The sequence below is a fragment of the Rhinolophus sinicus genome, chromosome 15 (assembly GCF_057876585.1).
Source record: "Rhinolophus sinicus isolate RSI-liver-muscle chromosome 15, RSI-T2T, whole genome shotgun sequence".
Lineage (NCBI taxonomy): Eukaryota > Metazoa > Chordata > Mammalia > Chiroptera > Rhinolophidae > Rhinolophus > Rhinolophus sinicus.
In genome coordinates, this window is record NC_142515.1 from 13,341,712 (window position 1) to 13,365,282 (window position 23,571).

General features: G+C 41.9%; 1 protein-coding gene across 21 annotated transcripts in view; it reads left to right on the forward strand.

Moving 5' to 3' along the window:
• Positions 1-23,571, forward strand: part of ABLIM1 (actin binding LIM protein 1) — a 290,923-nt gene that overhangs the window by 157,562 nt on the left and 109,790 nt on the right. For all 21 annotated transcript variants that reach the window (XR_012498401.2, XR_012498399.2, XR_012498397.2 and 18 more), the window contains 2 exons: positions 3,100-3,234; positions 20,396-20,579. Coding sequence is in view for 14 of the 21 variants with exons in the window: in XM_074339008.2 (XP_074195109.2) it covers positions 3,100-3,234; positions 20,396-20,579 (319 nt within the window). In the remaining 7 variants the exon portion in view is untranslated. The remainder of the gene's footprint in view (positions 1-3,099; positions 3,235-20,395; positions 20,580-23,571) is intronic.

Below are 23,571 nucleotides of genomic sequence, written 5' to 3' on the forward strand. Positions count from 1 at the left end.
ATGTAGAATTGAGCCAAGGAACATACATTCGGTCTTAACCAAACTGCCAAAAGCTGTTATGTAAAATGAAACTCTTTATTAACCTTTAAAAATAAAGAGATTCTTTTGTCTATGCTGGTTTGAGTTGGGATGAAATAAACATAGAGTCTCTTTTGGTCTTTGGTTCTGTCCTTCTCTAATAAGAACAACCCATGTCTTCCGAGTGGGTTGTCCTGACATGTGTCTGCCTAGGCTGATGGATGATGGAAAGGCAAGTAATCACAACGGAATGTCTGCCCATCCTGGGGTGAAAGCAAAGGTCGTCTCTGGGCATGGAGGACTTTGCAATGCAATCTATATTTCCAAAGGGAGATGCTTGCAAAATACAGATGCTGATCCCAACGCTGACCTTTGTGGCTGGTGCCAGCAATTATACTGGCACCTTCGTTCAGACAAAGCGAAGAGCCAAGAAGTGAAATGATATTTTCCTTCCCTCATCATTACTCAGCATGGCTTGTTCGCTTAGCTATAAAAAATTGAAGTGTCAAAGGAAACTGCAGTGCAGTTTCTCATCCAAACATGCATTCTCCCTTATAGTCAAGAGATCCATTATGTTCAACGTTGTTTCTGAAGAGGATGGTCTTGAGGATCATTTCTTTCATTCTCACTCTGGTCTGTAAGTTGCTGCGTCTTATTGTTTAAATTCTAAGAAATAACACTTAAATTGTAGTATGCATAAGACTCACCTGAGGAACTCACTGAAATGATCACCCAACTCAAGTCAGCAGGGCTGAAGAATCTGCATTTCAATACGAGGCAGGCATGGGGCTTCAGATGGGGGCATAGGCAGAGCCACCTTGGGGATTGCCACGTGGGCACCATGCCCAGCTAGTGACGCCATCGCACACACAGTGTGTGTTCCCTTTGTAAGCTGGGTCCTAGCTGCTGTTTCTAGAACTGCACTTGAGCTCGGCTAAATAAATTGTTCCCTGACTCATAAGAATCGTCACCTGACTTACAACAATTTTCTGATTTAGACAAATAGCATGGGAGACACATGAGCTTGGGTCAGGAAGGCCTGGGTGTAGATCTTTGAGCTTCCACTTACCGTTACTTGGGTAGACTCTTCAACCTCTCTCAGGCTCTATTTTTCTCATCTGTCAAATGGGAACAATATTAGAGAGACAGAGAGAGAGAGAGACAGAGACAGAGACAGAGACAGAGGCAGAGGCAGAGGCAGAGGCAGAGGCAGAGGCTGTGTGTAAGCACCTAGCACCATACTTGGCATTTAGTAATGCTCAGTAAATATTACTTTCCTCTGTTCTTATAGAAAGCAGGGATTAACTTTAAAAAAAAAACTCACATAATTTCCACTAGCACCTGAAGCATATATTGTTAAGTAAAGCTGTTTTTTCAATGCTCAGGTGAATAGATTTTTGGCCTTGTTTACACATCACTTTAAAAGTCGGTGGTTGTTTAGAGATCTTGAAAGGATGCCCCTCCTTCATTCCTTTAGATATACTGGCTCTTGTAAACACAGGTTTCCAAGAGAGATCCCAGCAGCTAGATAAGGAAGAGCAGGTGTATTGCAGTGTTGGTCCCTTTGCCGGACACTCCTGGGGTCCAGCAGAGAACTCGGACCAGGTATTTAACCCGAAACTATATCTGCTCCTAGTCTCAACCTCACAAGAAGAACCTTGTTTCTTGGGCTTTAGCTGGTAATGGATTATTTGGACTGTCCTGTTCAAACTCTTTCCAGGCGAAATGAGAGTGTGGCAGTGGTCTGCGAGAAACAATGCGCTATTGTGCTTGTGGTGTACGGCAAACTCCTTCTGTAGGTGCTTTTCGAAATGGAGTTTCAGCAACATCTGCCCACATCTCCCCCTGCCCACCTCGGTGTTACTGTTTGAGAGGGGGAAAAAATCATCTTTGTTCTTTGTGTTGGTTGATTAATTTTAGGTTCAGTATTCTTGTCTCATATCACGCTCACATAGCTACTTATGTAATACGTTTTTATATATCACATGGTTCCACCTTTGGGGGACCCAGATCAGAAAATTAACTTAATAGCAAAAAGGGCCTCCGCCTTCTCTGGCTGGAGAAACTGCAACTTGAATGAAGACCCTTGGTTAACTTCGGGCCACAGGTGTCCTTGCGCTGACGTCTCCCTCAGCCCTCTGGGAAGGGGAGGCTGTAAATCCTATTTCTGCAGGGCACTGGCGATATTCTCTGCCGGGCATACTCTGGAGACTGAGAGAATAGTCCCTGTAAGCCCTATCACATGATTTTAGAGCCTGAATAGACCTTTGAAATCATATCCCAATCCCCTTTGTTTTACATGAGAGGAAACTGAGGTTCAGAGAGAGTCATGTGGTCCCTAATTCATTTTTTTAAAAAAATACTGCCTGCAGTGTGTGTATCAGGAACTGTGCACATAATAGGAGACTCGTAATAGGCCTCCAGCCAACGGTAAAAGGAGTTGCCAATTAAAATCGGGAATGACTCTGATGTTGTGTCGGCCTTTTGGCTAAGATAAATGTAGGAATGACTCTGGTAGAATAGACGAGAAACTAGCCTGCATTTACTCACTAATCAGTAAATAAACATTTGCTAAATCCTTTGGTGCCTGAGCATTCCGCTGGGTTCTGAGGAGCTAAAGGAAGGAGAAGTGCAAATGGGGAGAAAAATATGAACTTTAAGAAACGGTCCCCATCCTCAAGGAATTTACAGTGCAGTGAACTCCTTGCTGAAAGGTGCTTTCTAAATCAAGATAAAGACATGTTGCAACTATATGTTACAAAACACTGAACCAAACAAGATCATATGTTTCATGACCCAGTTGTATCGTCCTAGAGAAGTTTGGGAGGAAGAAAGAGAACGGCTGGCTCCCAAAGGAACGTGCCCAGTGTTTGCCCTACTGGCCTGTTAAAGCCACAACTTTCTTATTTATCTGTGTATCCCCATGATTATGGCATGAGGGGGTGGGACTCAATGCTCTTATTGAATCGACATGTGGCTCATTTGGTACAAACATTATGGGGCTGCTTCTGCGTGCCTGTGATGACCTCTTTTGCAGGAATGCTGTCTGCTCACATAGATCTTTCGTTGCTTTTCTTTCAGTGGCCCACCCTCAAGACCCGCACCACCCGTCCGAGAAGCCCGTCATTCACTGCCATAAATGCGGAGAGCCCTGCAAGGGTGAAGTGCTTCGGGTCCAGACCAAACATTTCCACATCAAATGTTTCACCTGCAAAGGTATGGTGTGTCCAGCCTCCTGGCTGAGTGGCATGTCACCATCAGTGCTTGCCTTGGGGTCTGCCCCATCCCCTAACTCTACATTAGGTCACTAGGTGATAAGTGAATGCACTCAAAAGCCCAGGAATCACTCATCTTCCCTAATTTTGGATTGGACTAGACTCAAAGGGGAAACCAAGTCCCCCCAAGACCAATGGTGCACAGGCTTTTGGGTGTTGACTGATGTCCCTGATCCTAGGAGGGGGAACCAATTGTGGAAGAGCAGTGAAAATGCAGTTCTGTGTTTTGTACTTTATATTTCTTTTCCTCAGAAATGGAAGACTCCTACCACAAAGCCACCTTGTCCCAACAGCCATTATTTATAGGAGGGCTGGAAAACTTGTAATATTGAGGTGCTTAGTCACTCGTTCCTATCGGACGTGTGTGTGTGTGTGTGTGTGTGTGTGTGTGTGTGTGTGTTATTGAGAAATAAGAATTAAGCCAGAGCACTTGGAAGACCTCCAAGCATAAAAATACCTCCCATCCAAGAAGCTACCAATTTGAGGTTGATTTCCATTAACAAGCGTCCCTTCTGGAGTTTATAACTGTTGGCATCTCGTTTTGAAATAAGCTGACCTGTTATCCTGGAGCCAGGGCCTGGCTGAGTGAGGAAAAAAAAGAGAGTAGTTTCTGTGTGTTTACTTGAGAAATAGGTTACTTGAGCTGATGGCATGTCTGAGGAGCTCAGGGTGGGGTTGAGGGAGGGAAGAAGAGAGATGGATGAGGGACGAGACTATGAGCCTGCTGTGTAGCTTTCCTCGGTGCTCTGCACATGGTACCCACCCTCATGCCTGGAAATCGTGTTTTATTTTAAGTCTCTGAGGGTTCAAAGGCTTAGCATTGCCATCTTAAGCCATCCATCCACGACCACAGGGGCTGTCAAATAGACTCCAGGCATCCTAGACACCCTCAAGTACATGAAAAAAAGGAGGGGTAGAGCTTTTATGATGTCCATGGCTCTTTCCTTCACTGAGCATAAACTTTTCAGGAGAAAGATCACTAGTGTATAGGTCGGGTGAGAAGATGTAAGAGGAAGGGCAGGCATAAGCTTAAATCCCATTGAGCATGATACAAATTACAAAGGCCGTCATGTGCATTTTGCCCCTCTGAGTAAGTACAATAAATGCCCAGTCTTCAGACAACCCAAGCTGGTCATCAGGAAACATCAGCATCACAGACAGGGTACTGACTGCTCTGCGACTCTGTGTGGCTTGAGTCCGGCCACTGCCACTAAGCAGCTCTGTGATCTCAGACAAGTTACCTGTGTTTCTATGGTTCCGCGTCTTTGGCAAATAAAGAGACTAGGCTAGACTGTGTGGTATTTAAACCTCCCCAGGTCTGAGGTTTGCACATTCCACAAACATACACCCATCGATATGTGTAACATAGAGCCCAGAGGTACTTCATGGGAGCCTCTTAGGTAGCATGTCAGAGAAAAAACATTTTCTGATTACGTCCAGTTTGGCTAACTTGGAGTCAGGCATTCTATTTGGTTTGAGTTTTTTGTTCATAAATTTCCCGAGACATGGCTCCAGGGGGAAATTCAGTGTGAAATAAATACAATCTGTAAATGGTTGCAGCCCTGTATGCATTTTGTATTTCTGTTGAAAGTACAAAGTGTTGGTGTCAGGTGTGGGTCATCACTCTTCACCACAGCAGGGTATAGAAGACATATTCATTTAGCCCCTGTGGGGTGGAAGCTTCCTTGCTTGTTTTCTCTTCTAGTTTAAATTCAAGGACTGAGTGTAAGTTCAAGGACTTATTTATGTTGGAAAGTTGTACCATATACTCTGTTTCGTGCTATCAATGTGTACCGGAAAAGTTGAATTTTTGCATAAATTGCATCGTAGTTTGAGAGCACTTATTGTAGGAATTATTTTTAATTTAACAAAACTTTACTAAAAGAAATGTCATCTATTCTTGTAAATTTGTATTTTGTCATATTTAATCTGTCAATGTCTACTGTCTGATGTCTCCCAGTTTCTGGGCCACCCCTTTCTTTAATATCCAGAGAAGGTGATTTAAGTTCCTCATACCTTCTATTCTAGCAAGTTCATGCCTTTTCCCAAAGATTCTAGAGCACTGATGTCCAACAGAAATATGATATGAGCCACATATGTAATTCTAAATTTTCTAATAGCTATATTAAAAAGTAAAAAGGGACAGGTGTAGTCCACTTTCATAGTATATTTTATGTATCACTACATACCCAAAATATTACCATTTCAGCATATAATTAATATAAAAAGTTTTGAGATGTTTGGCATTCTTTATGATTTTTTTCAGCGCACCTCAGTTTGGCATAGTCACATGCCAGGTGCTTGATAGTCACATGTAGTGAGTGGCCACAGCATAGGACAGCAGTGTTCTGGAGATTCCTCGTGATTTTCATTCTTGTGGGTCTCTCTGGCTCCAAATTTCCTCCAGCACCGAATTCTTGGTCTTTTGCATTGCTTCACCTGACGCTGAACACGGCTTCTCTTCCTCCTTTTCCCAAAGTGTCACTAACACAGGCAGCTATTTTGAGCACAATTTACTGAAGGTTTGGGGTAACAGAGGGAAGTTATAGTACAGAATAGGCGACAACTGCTCTCATTTTCTCAGGCCATCTCCAGCAGAAGAAATTTCTCATTGGCCAGGACTCTTTCTCTTTCTTTCTTTCTTTCTTTCTTTCTTTCTTTCTTTCTTTCTTTCTTTCTTTCTTTCTTTCTTTCTTTCTCTTTTTAAACTAATGGATTTTAATTTTTAGAGCAGGTTTAGGTTTACAGGAAAATCGAGCAGAAAGCACAGACCAGGGCCATTTCTCATACTTAATGCAAAACCTTACCTGCCACCATGTTAGCAGGGCTTCCTCTGTCTACAAAGACCCTTCTCCCCTCTGTCCCAAGGACCCCAGTTTCCTTCTCCCTCACTGTCAGATCCGGACTCTAAATTTCCCCAGGGTTTCTACTCTGTAAGTCTACCAGGATGGTTTCCCCCAAGAAACAAGTCTTCCCTTCAAAGAATGCAATTTTCCTTCTAGCCTAAGTGTCCGGCTAAGTCTTAAAACATCTCTTTTGTTTTCTTCCTGTTACAGCTAAAGTAGAGGTGTCATGCTCAGATAGTGACCTAGTGTCCTAGTGTCCTGCGACAGAGGATTTAGGGTGGAGAGCACTTGCTAAAACAAGCCTGGGCTTTTGGTCCCAGCTGGCTAAGTGCAAAGAAGGAAACTGTGGGTTCTGACTATGATTAGGGGTCCAGCCAGAACCCTCATCCCTCCCAGCCTGCTCTCCTTCACACACATACCATGTTGCCAAAGCCTCATAGTTCTTGAATGGTACCAGGGGTTGCTCTCCACAATTAGAAAGAAAGTCCTAAAACGCAAATACCTGTGGGAATAAAAAGCAGAGATGAACTCTTTTACTAAGAATGGGTTCTGCAAGGAGAAGGAAAAGAGTATCTATCTTACACAAGAGCTAGACAAACACAAAGGTGGGAAGGGGTTGGTGCAGAGGAATAAGAGTTCATATCACAAACTGAAACCAGTGACCAGACCATGACTTCACAGATTTAGCTGCAATCAGAATCAGAGTCGGTGATCAGGAATTTTGCTGGTAAATCCATCTCACTTCCTGAAATGTCTGACAGCTTAGGATCTGATGGTCCAGGGGTCATTTATTCAATTAGTAAATGTTAATTGAACACATACTCTATGCAAGATACTATGCTAAGTGATGAGAATAGAAAAAGACAGCACACCACGTTTGTCCTCAAAGAACTCATGAGGGATTTCAAGAGACATATAAATAAGCAGTATTTATGGTACTGACTCACAAGTGCTGTGATGGAGAGACGTATAACATGCAGACTTCCGTATGGGAGATAAAGTGGAAATCAGGTAAGGTAGCAGCAGGTGTGATGGAGAATATAGGACAGAGTTAAGAGACATTCAAGTTACGCTTGATAGGATTTGATGACTATATGTGAGGACTGAATTAGAATCTAGGTTTCCGTTTGGACTGCCTGGTAGGTAGACGGTTGCCACCAACTAAGGAAACAGGGGAGCACTAGACAGGCAGTGCTGGGGAGAGAGTTCAGTTTGGGATCCACTGAGGCTGAATACACATGGTACACCCAGAGTTCAGTAGGCTTGGCCGTCAAGAGGTGCTACATTAGGAAGAAGGATTTGAAAGTAGTTGGCATCTAGGCAATGGCTGAAGTTATATGATTGCATGTGAAACTTCCCTGGGGAAGGGCAAAAGACGGGAACTGAACAATAAAGAATGTCAGTGGCGGTGCGGCCGGTTAGCTCAGTCGGTTAGAACACGGTGCTGATAACACCAAGGTTGCTGGTTCCATCCCTGCGTGGGCCATTGTGAGCTGCGCCCTCATTAAAAAAAAAAACAAAAAACAAACAAACAACAACAAAAAAAAACAACAACAAACAAAAAAAAACTTCAGTGGTGGTAGAAGAGGGTAAATGGGGTCAAATCAAAATATATGGTGATGGAAGGAGAACTGACTCTGGGTGGCGAGCACACAATGTGATATATAGATGATGTATTATAGAACTGTACACTTGAAAGCTATGTAATTTTACTAACCATTGGCACCCCAATAAATCTTAATTTTAAAAAAATAAAAAAAATGTCAATATCTCAAGGAAGTAGAACCTAATTCCCATTGTAACCTTGGAAAATGGACCCATCTAGTAATGAGATGAGGAAAGTGGTTTAATTAATGGAGGGATTATATAGCTAAAAGAAAAGGCGATCCCAGAAGCTTCTGTTATTCTTTATAATAGCTCAATGGGAGTAAAATATGGCTCCAGGGTTCTGGATGGAGCTGTTCTTCATCTTCAGTGCTCAGTAGCTTTGTTTTTCATCCTTGCCCCTTAGCGGCAATCATCCCACTAATTTAAAGGAGTTTTTTAGTGCTATCCGTTCATGCTATGATATTGTTCCAGTGATGTGATACTTTTTTAATGCATCACCTTGTCTTTATCATGGTTGTATTACATGCTCTCTGAGAGAATAAGAAACCTGAAAACAAATGACAGGCATTCGTCTCAACTTGGATGTAGGCATGTTGGTACTTGTGCCGGTTTCTTCCATGGAGGAATGACTTCTAACAAGGGAAAAACTATAAATGTCTGTCACTTCTAAGTATTTCTTTAAGTGTGAATTACCGTTCAATTCAATTCAATATATATTATATATTGTTTATTATAGTGATGCATTTTATTGTTTGTTAGAATTAATTGTTTATCTTGAGTATTTTTTCTGGATAATGTACTAGATCCATTTTTTTTCTGCCAGAAAGTTCTAGAGCACTTAGAAAAGACCAGAGAATCAAGAAGGACTGTCTAGCCAAATTTTCTATTTTTAATGAGCCTTTCACGGACTATCCTGTATAAGATTTCAACTACATCTCTCCCTGCTTTGTCTTTTTGTTAACACTTGCCATTATTTGACATACTTGATTCATTTATATTTATCCTCTATGGGAGAGTAAGCTTCTTGAAGGCAGAGATTTTTGTCTGTTTGGTTCACTAACTAGATACCTGGTGCCTGAAACAATGAATGACATGGTCGGTGTTCAATAAGGTGAATGAATGAATAAACAATAAGCATCTATTTCTTTGGAACATGAATATTAGTAAATGTTTCCAATGGTATAACTAGTCTATGGTATAACTAGTACTTGCTATGATCTATGTCCTCAAATGTGTACTAGACAGGAACACAATCCTCTGAAAAGAAAGAGTGTAAAAGCTATCCCTGATTACACAGAGCTACATGTCGGCCTGGCAGATATAACAGATAGGAGAACTGTGCTGGAGATACATTCAGGCAGCTCTTAGCTAAGCTGCTTCTGTTACTTCGTTTTTTATGCTGGTTTAGACCCTTCACTTTGTCATCTGGACTTGGCAGACCAGATGTTGGGTAGTTGGGGGATCCAATAGAAAATTGATAAAACTCCAGTAAAAAGGAAGTAGTTCCTTACAAGTATGTCCCCTAAGAGTTGAGCTCAGGCTTTTACTACATAGTTAGAGAATCTTAGTCATTTGTAAGTTGATTTAAAAGGCAGAATTAACCAGGGTAAAAGAAAAATAAGTGTGACACAAATATGCTCCCGTCTCCTAGCAAATGACAAACCACTTTCATGCCATCTTTTGTTTATGAAAAGATAATCCTGAATATTTCTTTTAAATTTTGTAGCATGTTAAAATGTTACCTAGTCAAATAAATACAATTTAGATATTTTAAATAGTTAAGGTTTTGAATTCCAAGCAGGAATAGAATAAAGGCTCATAAGTTCTCCTAAATACACTGCTTAATAATTTTTACTCTTGTTGGGAAATAGTTATCCATGGGTCTCTTGTGAGCAGAGGCACTGGTAGCTTTTTGTTCTGAATTATCTTTTCAGTGATGTTTGAACAGCAAACAGCCTTAAAAGATAGAGCTAGTGTTTCCCACCAAAGTGGATGGCCGATTCGTTCGCTGTCTACTAGTATAAAGATAAGATCTACCTCTGGAACAAAGGCTGGACAGGTTTGCTTGCAGTTCATCACAAAAGATGGGGGTTTCCTAAGCTTGAGGTCCCTGAGCTGTGACACAAACCCACTACAAGTGCAACATCCAGCCAGACTTGCATCTTTTGCCTCTGGGGGACTTGAGGGACATGGAGAACCACTCCCAAATATGAAGCTCGTGGTACCTGTTGTTTTGTGAGTAATAAACTCTTTTGCTTCTGACCCAGGAGTTTCATGTCTTCTGCCAGCATTCATAAACCTAGGACCAGCTAACTTGTTAGTTTGCAAGTAAAAGCTCAGCTTCTCTACAGTTCTTGACAACTCTAAGTTTATGTCCATGAAAGCTTATTTCTTGCTGAAGTTCACCCAACTCAATCACGAAAGAACTAATTTTCTACGAAAATGATTTGTTGCGACAAAGGTTATGGGAGTGTTTACACTATAGAGGAGTGTAACATTTTTTAAGCAAGTATTTAACCAGTCATATTGCTGGTTCTCTTTGTCTCCTATGAGTGCCCTATGCTCAGACCCCATCTCTATATCCACTTTTTAGTGCCCTCATCCAGTCTCGTGGTTTAAGTATTATCTGTACTCTGACGATGACCAACTCTATACCTCTCCCCTGCAATCCTGACTGGTCTCTTCAAAGTCTTCTCAGTACCTGCAGTAGGCATTTCAGACCAAACTCCTCATTACTAGCACCATCCCTACGCCTAACCTTCTTCTTCTCCAGTCTTTTAATTTCAGCAGCTGTCAAGACCTTTTTCCCAGTTGCTCAGGCTAAAACCCTTGGAGTCCTTCTCAACTCCTCTTTTTCTTTCACATGCCGCAAGTAATCCACCAACAAATCCTGTCAGCCCTATCTTCATTGTATGTACAAAATCTGACCATTTATCACTATCCCACAGATATCACCCTGCTTCAAGCCACCATCGTGTCTTACCTGGATCAATAATTTTGTCAGGTCTCCCTGCATCTGTCTTTGTACCCCACTGCAGTTTATTCTCTATGCAATAGCCAAGGTGACCCTTAAAAAAAAGGTAGATCCTGTCACTTTTCCAAAGAATATCCTAGTCTTTCAGCATGAAATCCAAAGACCTTGATTTGATTTTCAAGGCCCCTCCCCACTATCACTCCACTATTCACCCCTGGCTCACTCTGCTGAGCTCCACGGCCTGCTCGATCATTCTTAAACCAACCACCGAGGAGCCTTAGGACATTTGCACTTACTGTTCCTTTTTATCTGGATATGTGCCTGGTGCCCTCCCTCATCTTCTTTGGGTCTCTTCTCGTGTCACTTATCAGTGAGGTCATCTTTTGACACCATCTGATATGTACAGATGTGTATGTGTGTATCTGTGTATATATAAATACATATATTTATATACAGTTTAAATTGTGTATGGTTTATTTGTTTGTTCATTGCCTATCTCCCTTCACTAAAATGTAGGCACCAATAGGGCAGGAAGTTTGTATCAACAGTCCTAAGAAAAAAGCCTAGCTTCCCGTAGACAGTCAATACTTGTTAACTGAATAAATGAAAGGTTTATCATTGAGTGGTACACTACTTATAGATCATTATTTCCAAAATATTAAATTCAGGTCACTAAGACTTGATTTCAATTAATGTCTATCTATGTGCGAGAAGAAAGAACTTGACTTTTGTGGTTCCCAGACAAAAAACTTCTCACACAGCGAAAAAGTTATTTCAATCCGTTTTTCAATCCATCTTATTTCATGAAGCAGAAGGTCTTTATAACAAAGAGAAAACAGCTTCCAGGCCCAATGCCTTGATCAAGCAATGGTATCAAAGCTCAAATTTAATTATACTGTTTATGGTTTATTTCTATAGATTCTGTATATATATATAGGGGAAGTGACACTGAAGTTTTGATTTACAGTTGTGGTATACATTTGCCTTTTGAAATAATTGTACTTAATAGAAGTGATTTTTAAAAAAAGTAGGAAACAAAATAGGTAGATCAAAATGATGGCCAATGATAATGAAGGTGGCACATGAGTGAAATTGGGAAAGTTTAGGAAATGCAGATGCTGATGGTGTGTCGCAGACACTGAACCTGCCAGCACCTTGATCTTGGATTTCCCAGCCTCTAGAACTATGTGAAATAAATCTCTGTTGTTTATGAACCACCCCAATCTATGGTATTTGGTTATAGCAGCCCAAATGGACTGAGGATGCTAATAAGATGTCCAAATAATCACACAAGTATGATTTACCAACTGTGATTGGTGGAATAATGGGATAATAAAAAGCTGCGTGAACAAGGTGGGCTTGCAGCAGGAGAACCTCCATGGGTTTGTGGTGGGAAGAAGGGCAGGTGGTCGGGAAAGCCCCTCCCCCCACCTCTTCAGGAAGAGAAGCTTGAGTTGACAAAGGATGAAAATACAGTCTCTTAATTTTAATGACAAAAGTCAACTAAATGGACTTCATTATTCCAAAAAGCAGATTTGCATTCTTTTTCTTCCTAAAATTCACTTAATTTTTGCACAAATCAACCTGGGACTATTGACCCTTGATGGCCTTTAAATCTTTACCGTGTTGAAAAGTTTATAGAGCATCTATCATCTGTCCATTCACTGCTAGGCCATGGAGGGTTGGAAGGTCTATAGGACACGGTATCAACCTCTGAAAAACCTATGATGTGGTGGCCAGCAGTGTGCTGGCTAGTGGAACCATTGCTGGTCGCAGGACAAGTGGACACGAGTGGTCAGAGGCTGCAGTGTCCACCTAGAGCTCAGTGGTCTGGGGCTGTTGCCAAGGAAGGGGCAAGCTATGACAAAGCATGGATGCTCCAGAAAATTCTAATAACCTTCCCAGGACTGAAAAGTGTGGTCTGGAGGAGGGGCTGCCTTGTTCAAGACAATGGGTGGTGACAACAGGGGTGTGGCTGGAGCTGACATTGGCCTTCATTTGGGCAAACAGCTTTCTACCAAAACTGAATAGGACCGTGATGTTCCCATTGTCATTTGAAAGATGGCATTTTAAGCTTTAATTATAGTAACTTTATTCCTTTTCAAAAATGGAACTTAGTGTTTTATGTTATTTATAGCCACATCATTTGAAAAAAGAATTCTGAATATTGGGTGCCTGTGGAAAATGTTTTAAATCAGGTCATGTAAACTCTTCACTCAAGGTAGCGTTGCATTGGCAGAAATCCTCACGGAAAATTATGCTTTAATAGAGACTGTTGCCACTTAGCAATGTGAATCTTAACTAGTATGTGTTAGAAAGTGTGGAAAATGCTACCTGTAGATAGCTGTTAAAAATCCCTTGGCCTCTATAACGTACAGTCCATCAAGAGAGCCCATGAACGTCAAAATGATTTTTTAAGTGTTTATCTCAAACTATTGGAAGGTTTAAGTTACCGCGTCTATTGGTGTCAATGAATTATACTATGTTTTTGAAGAACTAGTCTTGAAAGATCAGGTTCTGTGCAGTGGCCTGGGGAAAGCATCCCTTCTCCAAGATCACTTTCCATTTTTGCCATCTTAAGGTTTGTAAGATGTTTACCAGGTCAGGATCATTCCATGTAGAATGTGTGTATTTATAAAATGCGAGGATTTTTATGGAATAAATTGGATGAAATTTGGGGGGTGGAGGGGTTGAATGTAAGATTAAGAGTTTTCTGTGTTTAGATGGTTTTTTAAAAGTAAAATTGTGTTACCTGATTTATATGTTATAAGAGCCCTTTCTGTTTATATCTCATTTCCAAAATGGAACTTTAGAAAGTGGTAAAATGGTGAATTTGATGTTCTTTTCATTGCAACATAATCCCTGTGATTTATTTGACTTCAATATATAGGTCAGGAAAGTGACATTAACATGTTGTCCTTATCCAAAAGGATAAGCGCACTTGCTATTTTGAATAGAATATTTACGCTATCATAAATATTTCCTAACCATAGATGTGGTACAGTCTCTTTCAGAAGCCTGTTCTCATTTGTAATCACCTCTAAGGTGATAGCAGTAAGCTTATCTAACCCCTGTCTCTTGGTATATGTAGAACAAACTTTCCCCCATTTTTGTCCTCCTTAGATGGAAAAGAGCTGATTATCGATTTCCTTAAAATAACCCACTGTAGACTTGAAGACCATAATTACCCTGGCCTCTTTTTCTGTGGTCTAATCCCAATTCCGTCTACTTTTCTTTTTCTTAAGTGTTCTCTCCGAGCCCTTTAATTATTCTGTTGCTACCCTGTGATCCCATTTTTGTTCCTTTTCATGCACTTTCAACCGTAAAGCACTTCACCAGTCGCAGTCTTAGTCTCTGTAATCGGCCTTCTTGGTATTGCTGACCACGACGTAGAGCATTGTGGGAGCCGACACACCCACTTGTGAATTGCAATGGTCTCTTGAGTTGTGGAGTTGTTGAGTTGCAGTCAGTTTCAGTGCCTAAGGAAGCTCAGAGTCGTAAAAGACTGGAGAAGTTGGGAGGGGGTAGAGTTACTATCTTGGCACCACTATCTTGATGCCAATTAGGGACTTTCTGAAGCAAAGACAGGATTACTGGCTCGAAGTCATGCCTAACGGCCCCTTCCTTGTGCTGTGCCAAAGGAACTTAGCCCCCCCCACACTGTCCAGACAGCAGCCTGGTCTAAAGCGATATGGAATTGGGAAAGGGACAATGAGTTGCCATCTCTCTAAGTACTGCGGAAGATATGAAATAGCACAGGGGCGGTCTCTGCCTTTAGTAAACTTGCATGGACATGAGAAAGTCACAATGGCAACATAAGGTACAAAGCAACGTATATGAAGTATGAGTCAAGTGTCATCAAGTGTCCTGAACCCTGAGGAATCGGAGGAACTGGAAGACACTGTCAGCTCCATCAGGGGGTCAAACCTGAGTGAAGCCAGGGAGGTGGAGTAGGGCTGGCATTGGCAGGAGGTGACAGGAGGTGTCCATCTGGCGGGGGTGTGGGAGGGTCATGTTGACTGGAGTAAAGTACTGGTGTTCGTGAAGGGTGACATGGACATCTGGAAGATGTGGGGCGTTCTATGCAAGGGCAAAGCATCTGGCAGAGTGGAGCAGGAGAGCCACTTGATAAAAGTGGTCTCTTATTTGGAGGTGTGGAGGGGAGAAACTAGAGGAAAAGAGCCCATCAGGAGGGTCAGTAGACCCCATGCTGACCCTCTGGTGTCTGGTGGAAACAGCAAAGCATGTGTGTCTTCATCTGTTTTCCCAGGGTCAGCATATAGACACACATGTAACTCTCACTGAGGCTGTCTCCTTGGTGCCTGGAAGTTCATAAAAGGCAAAGATGCATGACCCAGCTCTTTCTGGGGACTGAAAGGGGGAAAGAGGTTGGAGAGAATATAGATCTTAATAAAATTTACCCGTGGGCCGAACATTCAAACATGTGGCTGGTTTGAGATAGGCTTACCTGGGTGAGCCAGGTCCTATGAAGCATGGCCGGCCTTTCATTCCTCCCTTGTACAGATGTTCAGCCTGTATGCCTGACAGTTCTGATGAGTACAGTAATCTATGCTAGCACGGGAGGATTTCATACTTGTTCTGTGCTATGGGTCAAATCGTAGATGGCAAAAAAAACAAGGTACATTGAGGGAGAGATATTATTCTGGGTTATTTGATCTGGTTATATATATTTGTTTGCACAGGAAGTTTTACTAGTGTTAAAAACAAACTTACTACATACTTAGTCAAAGATTTTATTAACAAAAGAGATTTCAAAATGATTCCCTTCCAACCAATTCTCTTTACTTAATGTAAATTCAAACTCTGAATTAAATACAACCGTTGCTTTGGGGGCCCATTTTTGCCATCTGGTTGGACTTCTAAATATCTTCTTTCCCAGAAATGATCATTGATTTTGATGGGCATTTAGAAGTTAATGTGAAAAACTGTTTCAATATGTTTTTTGAGGGTTAGCGTTTGCTTCTAGGATGATGCATTAGCAAATAGTTATTCCTGGTAGGAAGCTGCCCCCTCACATTATTGTTTATGAGTCTCTGTTCAGCTATTCTGAGCTCTGAGCTTCAGCCTGGAGTATACTTTTGAGCTTCCGTGCATGATACTTTCAAACACACTGCTCTGGGTTTCAGAGCAAGAACTGATTCAGTGAGACACACACCATCATGGAATGTTTGGTGGTTTGTGAAGATACTATGTCAAACTCCACCTTTGTATTTTCTATGAAGAAAGGGTTTGAGGAAATAAATAGAATAACATCTCGGATGAAATAAAATTCTTTACAATTTAGTTGGAGTAGAGCGCGGAAGAAGAGAATGGAAAGTGTTTGGGGGTCACAGTGCTGATCTGCCAGTGAGTTCCATAGTCTGCGTCTATCCCCCTCCCCACTCCATGCCCCACCCCACACCAGGGCCTGGTGGCCTAGGAGGAGGCAGGGACGGTGCTGGCCCAGAGCACAGCAAGGTTTTGACAGGGCTATTGGGAAGGGAGCCCTTCTAAAGCACATGGCCCTGATCATAAGCAATGAGCCAGGGTAACCCAGGTCCCAGCCATGCAGGACTTCCACTTCTCTGGGGCAAGTTCAAAGGACTCCTTGTGCCCTGCGATGGGCTGACCAGCTGGCATTGTGCCGGATCAAAACACCAGCACCTGCCCAAGAAAAGAGAATACAGGACCCACCCAAGGCTTCTGGCCCCCAATTAAAATCTTGTGTTGCTCAAAACTAAATTGAAAACATAGATCACGTTTGCTTACCACCCCTCCCTCTCTTGCTGGTATGAATTGATTAAAACACAAATGAGAGCAGCAGCTTGGCCGAGATGTTTAGTCTACTGATGTAAGGGAAGAAAATGTCTTTCGCATTTCACCCCCAAACCCACCTTTGGGCAGAGTTTCAAGTAGTACCTATTCTCCTAAATTTGGGGCAATGTGAACTAATTGACAGGCAGACAGAATGTCGCTGAGATGAATTAAGTTGCAACATGAAATGTTCACCACTGTTTTTAGAAGGTGGAGGAAATAGTTGCTACTGCAGCCCTGTTCACGCCACTAAAATACTGTTCTGTGTTCACCCTTATTTGACGCCTCCATACTTTGTTCCCCTCCTGTTCTATGGTATTTTTACAACACAGGCCAGCTCCTGTTTTTTCTAAGATTTTTAAATGTTCCTGTTTCTAATTTCACAACTTTATATAAAATCACAGATGTGCATATTCCTACTTACCTAGTTAATAGTATTTGGTTTGCTGTTTGTAGCCATGCCTCAGTGATGGCAAAACAGCTAGATTCAGAGAGGCCTGGAACGGGGCATGTTTTACATAATTGATCGTTGAGAAGAAAGCGAGTCATCTCTTTCACTGGCAGCTCTATCTTTTTTTTTTAATGAAAGGAATCTATGTTTTTCCCTGGGCATATGTTAACTTTCAAAGAAAGCAAAGACAAATAGAGCATCCAAAGTTGAAAATCTAAATATGTTTAAAGATCTACTGACGTTTGTTTGACCTTACTAAATGAGACTGTGTGATCACTTAACTGTGAAAGTTTTGCTTTGTGCCATCAGTTAAAAATATTTGCTAAGCTGTTAATATAAAACAGACCGAAGCTTGAAAAATGTTTTAAATGTTCACCATTAGATATTTTTCAATAAAAAGAATAACCCCTTTGTCAAAGTGTAATTTTCAAAAGTTAAATATACGACACTCATACAAATATAGAATGAACATGTATCAAAGAGTTATTCAACTCATTAATGAGGGAGCCAGTAGGTTGTTAAAAGCTGGTTCAGAGAAGAACCAAAGAAGTCGGTTATAAAGATTTTCTGGCTTTCAGGAAAGGATGTCGGGATAAGATGCCAGGCTTAGCTATAAACTGATTAGCAGTCAGTGTAGTAAAACAGGTCAGAAATCATCTGCATGTCAACTGGGCAAGAATCTACAAGTTACTATTCACTTTCAAAGTCTGGGCTTTTAATCAATAGTAAAGAGTTTGTCAAACACAGATCCAGTCCCCTGGGTAAGGAAATAATCCTTGTGTGAGCTGTTAATACTCTGACACTGGAAGACAATGCTTCTCTCCCTTACTTTGTTTACAAGTTTTGGATAATTTTTCTTTCTTTCTTTGTTTTTCAATTAAGTGTGTTTTTCCAGGACCCATCAGCTCCAAGTTGTTTCAATCTAGTCGTAGAGGATGCAGCTCACAGTGGCCCATGCGGGGATCGAACCGGCAACCTTGGTGTTATGAGCACCGCGCGCTAACCAACTGAGCTAACTGGCCGCCCCTGCATAACTTTTCTTAATATCTTATTATTAAAGTGAGATTCCACTTATATCAGATACCTAAAGTAGTCAGATTCATAGAGGCAAAAAGAAGAATGGTGTTTCCCAGGGGTTGGGGGAAGGAGCAATGTACCCATTATTGTTTAATGGGCACAGAGTTTCAGTTTTGCAAGATGAACAATGTTCTGTGGATGGATGGTGGTGATGGTTGCACAACAATGTGAATGTCCTTAATGCCACTAAACTATACACTCAAAATTGGTTAAAATGGTAAATTTTGTTTATTTTAACAGTTAAGCATTTTTACAGTGAGCTGACACATTGGTATAGGAAGAAAAACTAATTCTTCATCCTCTCGAGACAACCAATTTAAATAACTCTCTGTTTGTGTTACCTCATTTTTCCTTGTTCTGCTTGTAAAATCATAAGCAGACTTTTTAAAAATAGGATTATTAAAATTCTTTACTCTGTGACATTTGTTCTTTTTACTTAACAATATATCACAGACAGGCCTCTGGATCGTAAATATTGATCCAATCTACTCTTTTTAATAGCAGCTCCATAGGCTGGACATACTGTAATTTATTTCGCTATCACTCTACTGATAGAAATGCAGGTTGGTTCCAGGTTTTTGGGTGTGATTTTCTTTTTTCTTTTTCTTTTCTTTCTTTCTTTCTTTTTTTTTTTCCAATACAATACTTCGCCAATAAAGTCCTTTGTCATTTTCTGGGAAAATAAGATATGTACATAGAAGACTATTGAAGAAAAATCTCTAAGGTGTTCTGTGACCCCCAGGATTGTATCTATTGCTGTTAAAGGAGTTTGCAGTTGGAGTAAAGGGGAGTCCACACTTGCATTCCTTCCGCCCACCGGACACATTTGGTAAGGAAGAAGCAGGTGTGAGAACAGTGGGGACACTGGCAGGTTGGAGGAGGCAGCAGGTGACGAATGATCTGTTTTCCAGGTGGTATGATCACGGTAGTATTTATAGGGTGGTCATTTTCGGGCCTGGTGGACTCAGGCCATCATCTTTGGTTACTTGATTGTAAATTGCAAAAAGGGAGGTCATAGCTGTGGAGTGTTGAGCTAAACAAAGACTGAGGAAACGATAGTGGAAAGCTTGTTTGTCGGTTCTTTGTCACCTTGAATGTCTTTAACAGTTGGCAGTTAGTAAAGACTGCTGACTGAAGGTGGGGGAGCAGTTCCCCCACTCAGAGTCTTGCTATAATCAATACTAGTTCATCCAGGTGGATTGATGAGTCATGGGAACTAATCAGAGGAACGCTGGAAGAGTTTTAGTAGGTCCTTAGGCAAGCAATTTAGTAATCGCATGCACTTCCTTCCAACCCCACCTGAGTGCCTATTCCAGAAGCTTGGGGAAATAATCAAGAAGAATGCTGAATTCTTTGCCTAGGACCCTTAATGGTATAGGAGTCACCTAGCCTTGGGAATTGAGAAGTTAAGATTGGAGGTTTCCAGCTTTGGCTGTTTCTCCCCACTCCTGTGGCAGTGGAAAATCTTTACTCTCAGGGGCTGCCTTAGGCTCTGTTTTGGGACAAGTTGCTTTGTCCTCCTCTGGTCTTGTCTGAACACGTAGGACAGACCAAAGCCCCTGGAATCCCAGGACCTTCTCCTTTGAACTATCTCCATGATCCACAGCTGCACAGTTTTGAAAAAGACACCAACATCCAGACACAGCAAAGCATCCTTTTTGGCATGTACTGAGGTTCCGGACGATAGTTTTTTATCTTGGACAAGATCCCTTTTCTTTCCCGTTTTGCCTGTTCGTTTTTATCTCTATCTTTCTATAATATATAAATAATTGGCTCATCGTATTTACTGCCCAAAGAGAAAATTAAACGTCTGAATTTTTTTATAGCTATGGGAAAGTATTTCCAGAGTGTGAAAAAATAGACATTGGACATTTCAGCTGCTGCTTTTAGTATAGTGGGAATTTATTACTCAGCTTGGTTACAATCTTGGCCCAAACCAAGGAGTTGTGTGGGCAAGCAGGGGGTACCTTTCCTAAATAGCACTGCCAGCGACAGCTCTGTTCATATTTGAGACAGCATGAACCAAGGGTATCATTCCATCAAAGACTGTTTGATTATCTCTGAATCTTAGACATACCACAAAAGTCATTGAGACTTGGCCAATGGATTTTACTTGTATGAGATATTGCATAGCTCCCAAAGGAAGGGAAATAAAAGGGGAGGGAGGCAAGAGAGAAATCAGAGCCCAACAATAAATAGCTCTTTGTACCAGTCCCCTCCCCTAACCCCAAACCGCTGAGATCATAGAGTAAGTTAACAGCATGAGGTAGAAGGCAGCTGCTGCCCAGCAACTTGGCAGATCATGACCAGATGTGAACTTATCTTTCCACAGTGTGTGGCTGCGACCTGGCACAAGGTGGCTTCTTCATAAAGAACGGGGAGTATCTCTGCACCCTGGACTACCAGAGGATGTATGGGACACGCTGCCATGGCTGTGGGGAATTCGTGGAAGGAGAGGTGGTGACTGCCCTGGGCAAAACCTACCATCCCAACTGCTTTGCTTGTACCATCTGCAAGTAAGTGAGGGCTTCCCAACAGAGCAACGCTGGGTTCTGCTGTCAAATCTTGGGATATACTCGTACACCTTTAGTCTTGAGTTGTACTTAGCCTTAAAATATTCTCTTTCTGATGAGTCCTTAGATATCTTTATCTTTCTACTTTATTATCAGTTGTAATAAAAAAGTAACTTATGATGTCCTCTACTAAATAATATGACTGATTTTCAAGTGGCTTGAAACCAAGTCTGAAAGCAGCTCTAGATCTCGAAGGATTTTGAGCAGCGAAACATTGGGAGGACATGGCATGACTGCTTCAAGAGATAAAGCTTATTTGGAAGTAGTTCTTTGTGTGTGTGTGTGTGTGTGTGTGTGTGTGTGTGTGTGTGTAAAATAGTCTAATTTACTGTATAGCTAGAGTGAGCAAACTATGCCCCATGAGCCAAACTAGACCCAATACCTGTTTTTGTAAATAAAGTTTTATTGGAACACAGCCACGCCCATTTGTTTATGAGGCATCTATAGCTGCTTTCAAGCTACAGTGACAGAACTGAGTAGTTGTGACAAAAGCCATATGATCCGCAAAATGTTAAAAAATATCTATGAGCTGGTCTTTCAAGGGAAAAGTTTGCCAACCCCTGCTCTATGGCCATCTGTCATCTGCAAGGTTAAATCTTAACTGCACAAGCCAGCTTGATTAGAATGATCAGTCATAGAGAAGGAAACTCTGTGAACTGTGAGTGGGAAGATGTGTATTTATTATTGTGCTTTGACTGCTACTCATTAGAGAACTTAAGTTGGGCTTAATTCCTATAGTGAGATTCACCAACAAGGGTCAGCTTCTTTATTGATCAGTTCTACTTGGGCAACCACATGACGGTTGGTGATTGCCGTTGGCTCCATGTTTCTAAAAACTACAGTTCAGAGAAGGTGCTTTATTTTGTTTTTCAGCATTTCATGTTGCTGGGCCAGAGAGATGTAAACTCTCGAAGGGTAAATTTAATTTCATGTAATTAATTAACAAGGTAATACTGATAGATGAATCATAATAAGATTTTATAACGCAGTTATTTTAATAATTTTTATAATGATGAGCCCATTTCTCAATACATTTTTAAAAGCAAAAGTTAAAAGTTTTGGATTCATGAGCTGAAACTGTTTCCATATTTAATCAAAAGCAAAGTTCCCTCTTGACCTCTCCCTTTACAGGTTGTATCCCACAGCCCGGTTAAAAGCCCTGGGCTGGCATTCAGGAGACCCCAGTTCCAATCGTTTCCAAGGCTGATTTGAGACTTACATGAATTAACATTTCCAAGGTAACTGCCTCATCTGTAAAATGAGAGGCTGTGGACTAGATGCGAGTGATTCCCCAAACCTGGATGGTCACTGGAAGCGTCTCTTTAAAAAGAGCCATTTCTAGCCTTCTCTCCCCCAAAACGCACATGCTTATTAAGTAGTTTCTGGAGGGTTCCCAAGTGTAACGTGACTCAGCAGGTCAGAACGCCCTGGCCCAGGTAAACTCTAAGAGCCCTCCTGACCAGGGCCCTGAGAGCTCATTGTTTTAATTTGGTAACACTGGACAGACAGACAGCCCTGTCCCTGGACGTTTGAGCCAGCGAGAGGGGCTCACTATTGCTGCCAGAGTGCTGCTACGGCTACTGCTAAATGACAGTAATGCTACCTACCTTGGAGTCCACCTTCATGGCTTACAAATGCATTTCTGTAGAATTTAATTTCACCCTCTTAGCAGTTCCACGAAATCAATCCAGCATTAGTGTTCCTATTGTTGAGTGACTCTGGGTCTCAGAGGTTAAGGCACTTTCCCAGGTTAACGTTGCAAGCCTGAGATTGGAACTCAGGTTTTTTGACTCTATATCCAGTTCCCTTTGTATTACGCACATCCGTGCAAATAACAGAAGGAAGTGGACCCATGTGGGCAGAGGATGTAGGGAAAGGGGAAACTCCTTGAAAAGGGTTCATTTATGAAATAACGAAACTCAGAGTTCAAAAGACCAGACCCAGTGTTGAGAACTGGACTCCGGTTTGTCCCATAGTGAGTCCATATAGGACTCAAGTCTAAAGATCCAAACTTAGATCAGAAGCAGGGCCTGGAGTAGGGTGAGGCATGTGAGGGCCCTGGGGGGCACACTTTAGAGGTGCTCTCACTCAGGGTCATGCAGTGCAGGGTCCGCTCCTGAGAGTTACAGCCTCCTAATTCCGTGCCCTTCCTGCTCACTGGCCCTGATGGGAGGCAAAGAACCTGCGCTTGTTTGTTGTGGACCCTTAACTTCCTCATGCCCTCCTCACAGAGCAGACTGGGCACTTGGTCAGCTGTAATTAATGGGTGTGATAAAATCGTCCCACTGGCGTCCAGCAAAGTATGACTTTGATTATTAAAGACAGAGCAAGTTCTGAGTGGGTGGATGTTACCTGCACCTGCCTGTGGCCTAGTCTCCCTAGCTGGTCAATCCAGGCAAGTCACTTAACCTCTCTGGGCCTTATCTGAACAATGGAAAATAATACAGCACCACAAGAGGATAGCAGAGCACCTCAACTCAGTACTTCTAAAGTTGGGGGGTGCAAGAGTTGAAAACGCTCCTTGGTGACTGGCGCCAAGCACATCTGTGGAGGTGTCTTCACTCCAAATGTACTACCTGTGTGTGCATCACAGTTAATGATGACTGCTAGGCAGCCGAAGGGCAACTTAAAGGAGGGAGAGCAGTTGTGAATGCAAAACTCACATCAAGAAGCTTGAATTTGTTCTTAAGTAATTGCTCTGACTCAGAGGTGTGGAGATGTTTTGGTTATGAGCCTTCCATTTCCAACTGACACAATCTCACGTTTGAAAACTCATGTTGCTGAAGATCATGGGCAAATTGGACAACTGCAGGTAAGTAGGCCTGGACACTGCCGTGTGGCTCCTGACTAATGACTTTTGTTCACAGCTATCTGCCTGCTGAACTGGTGGCACACATGGAGAAGGCAGTATTTTTGCAAAATGTGCGATTATTGG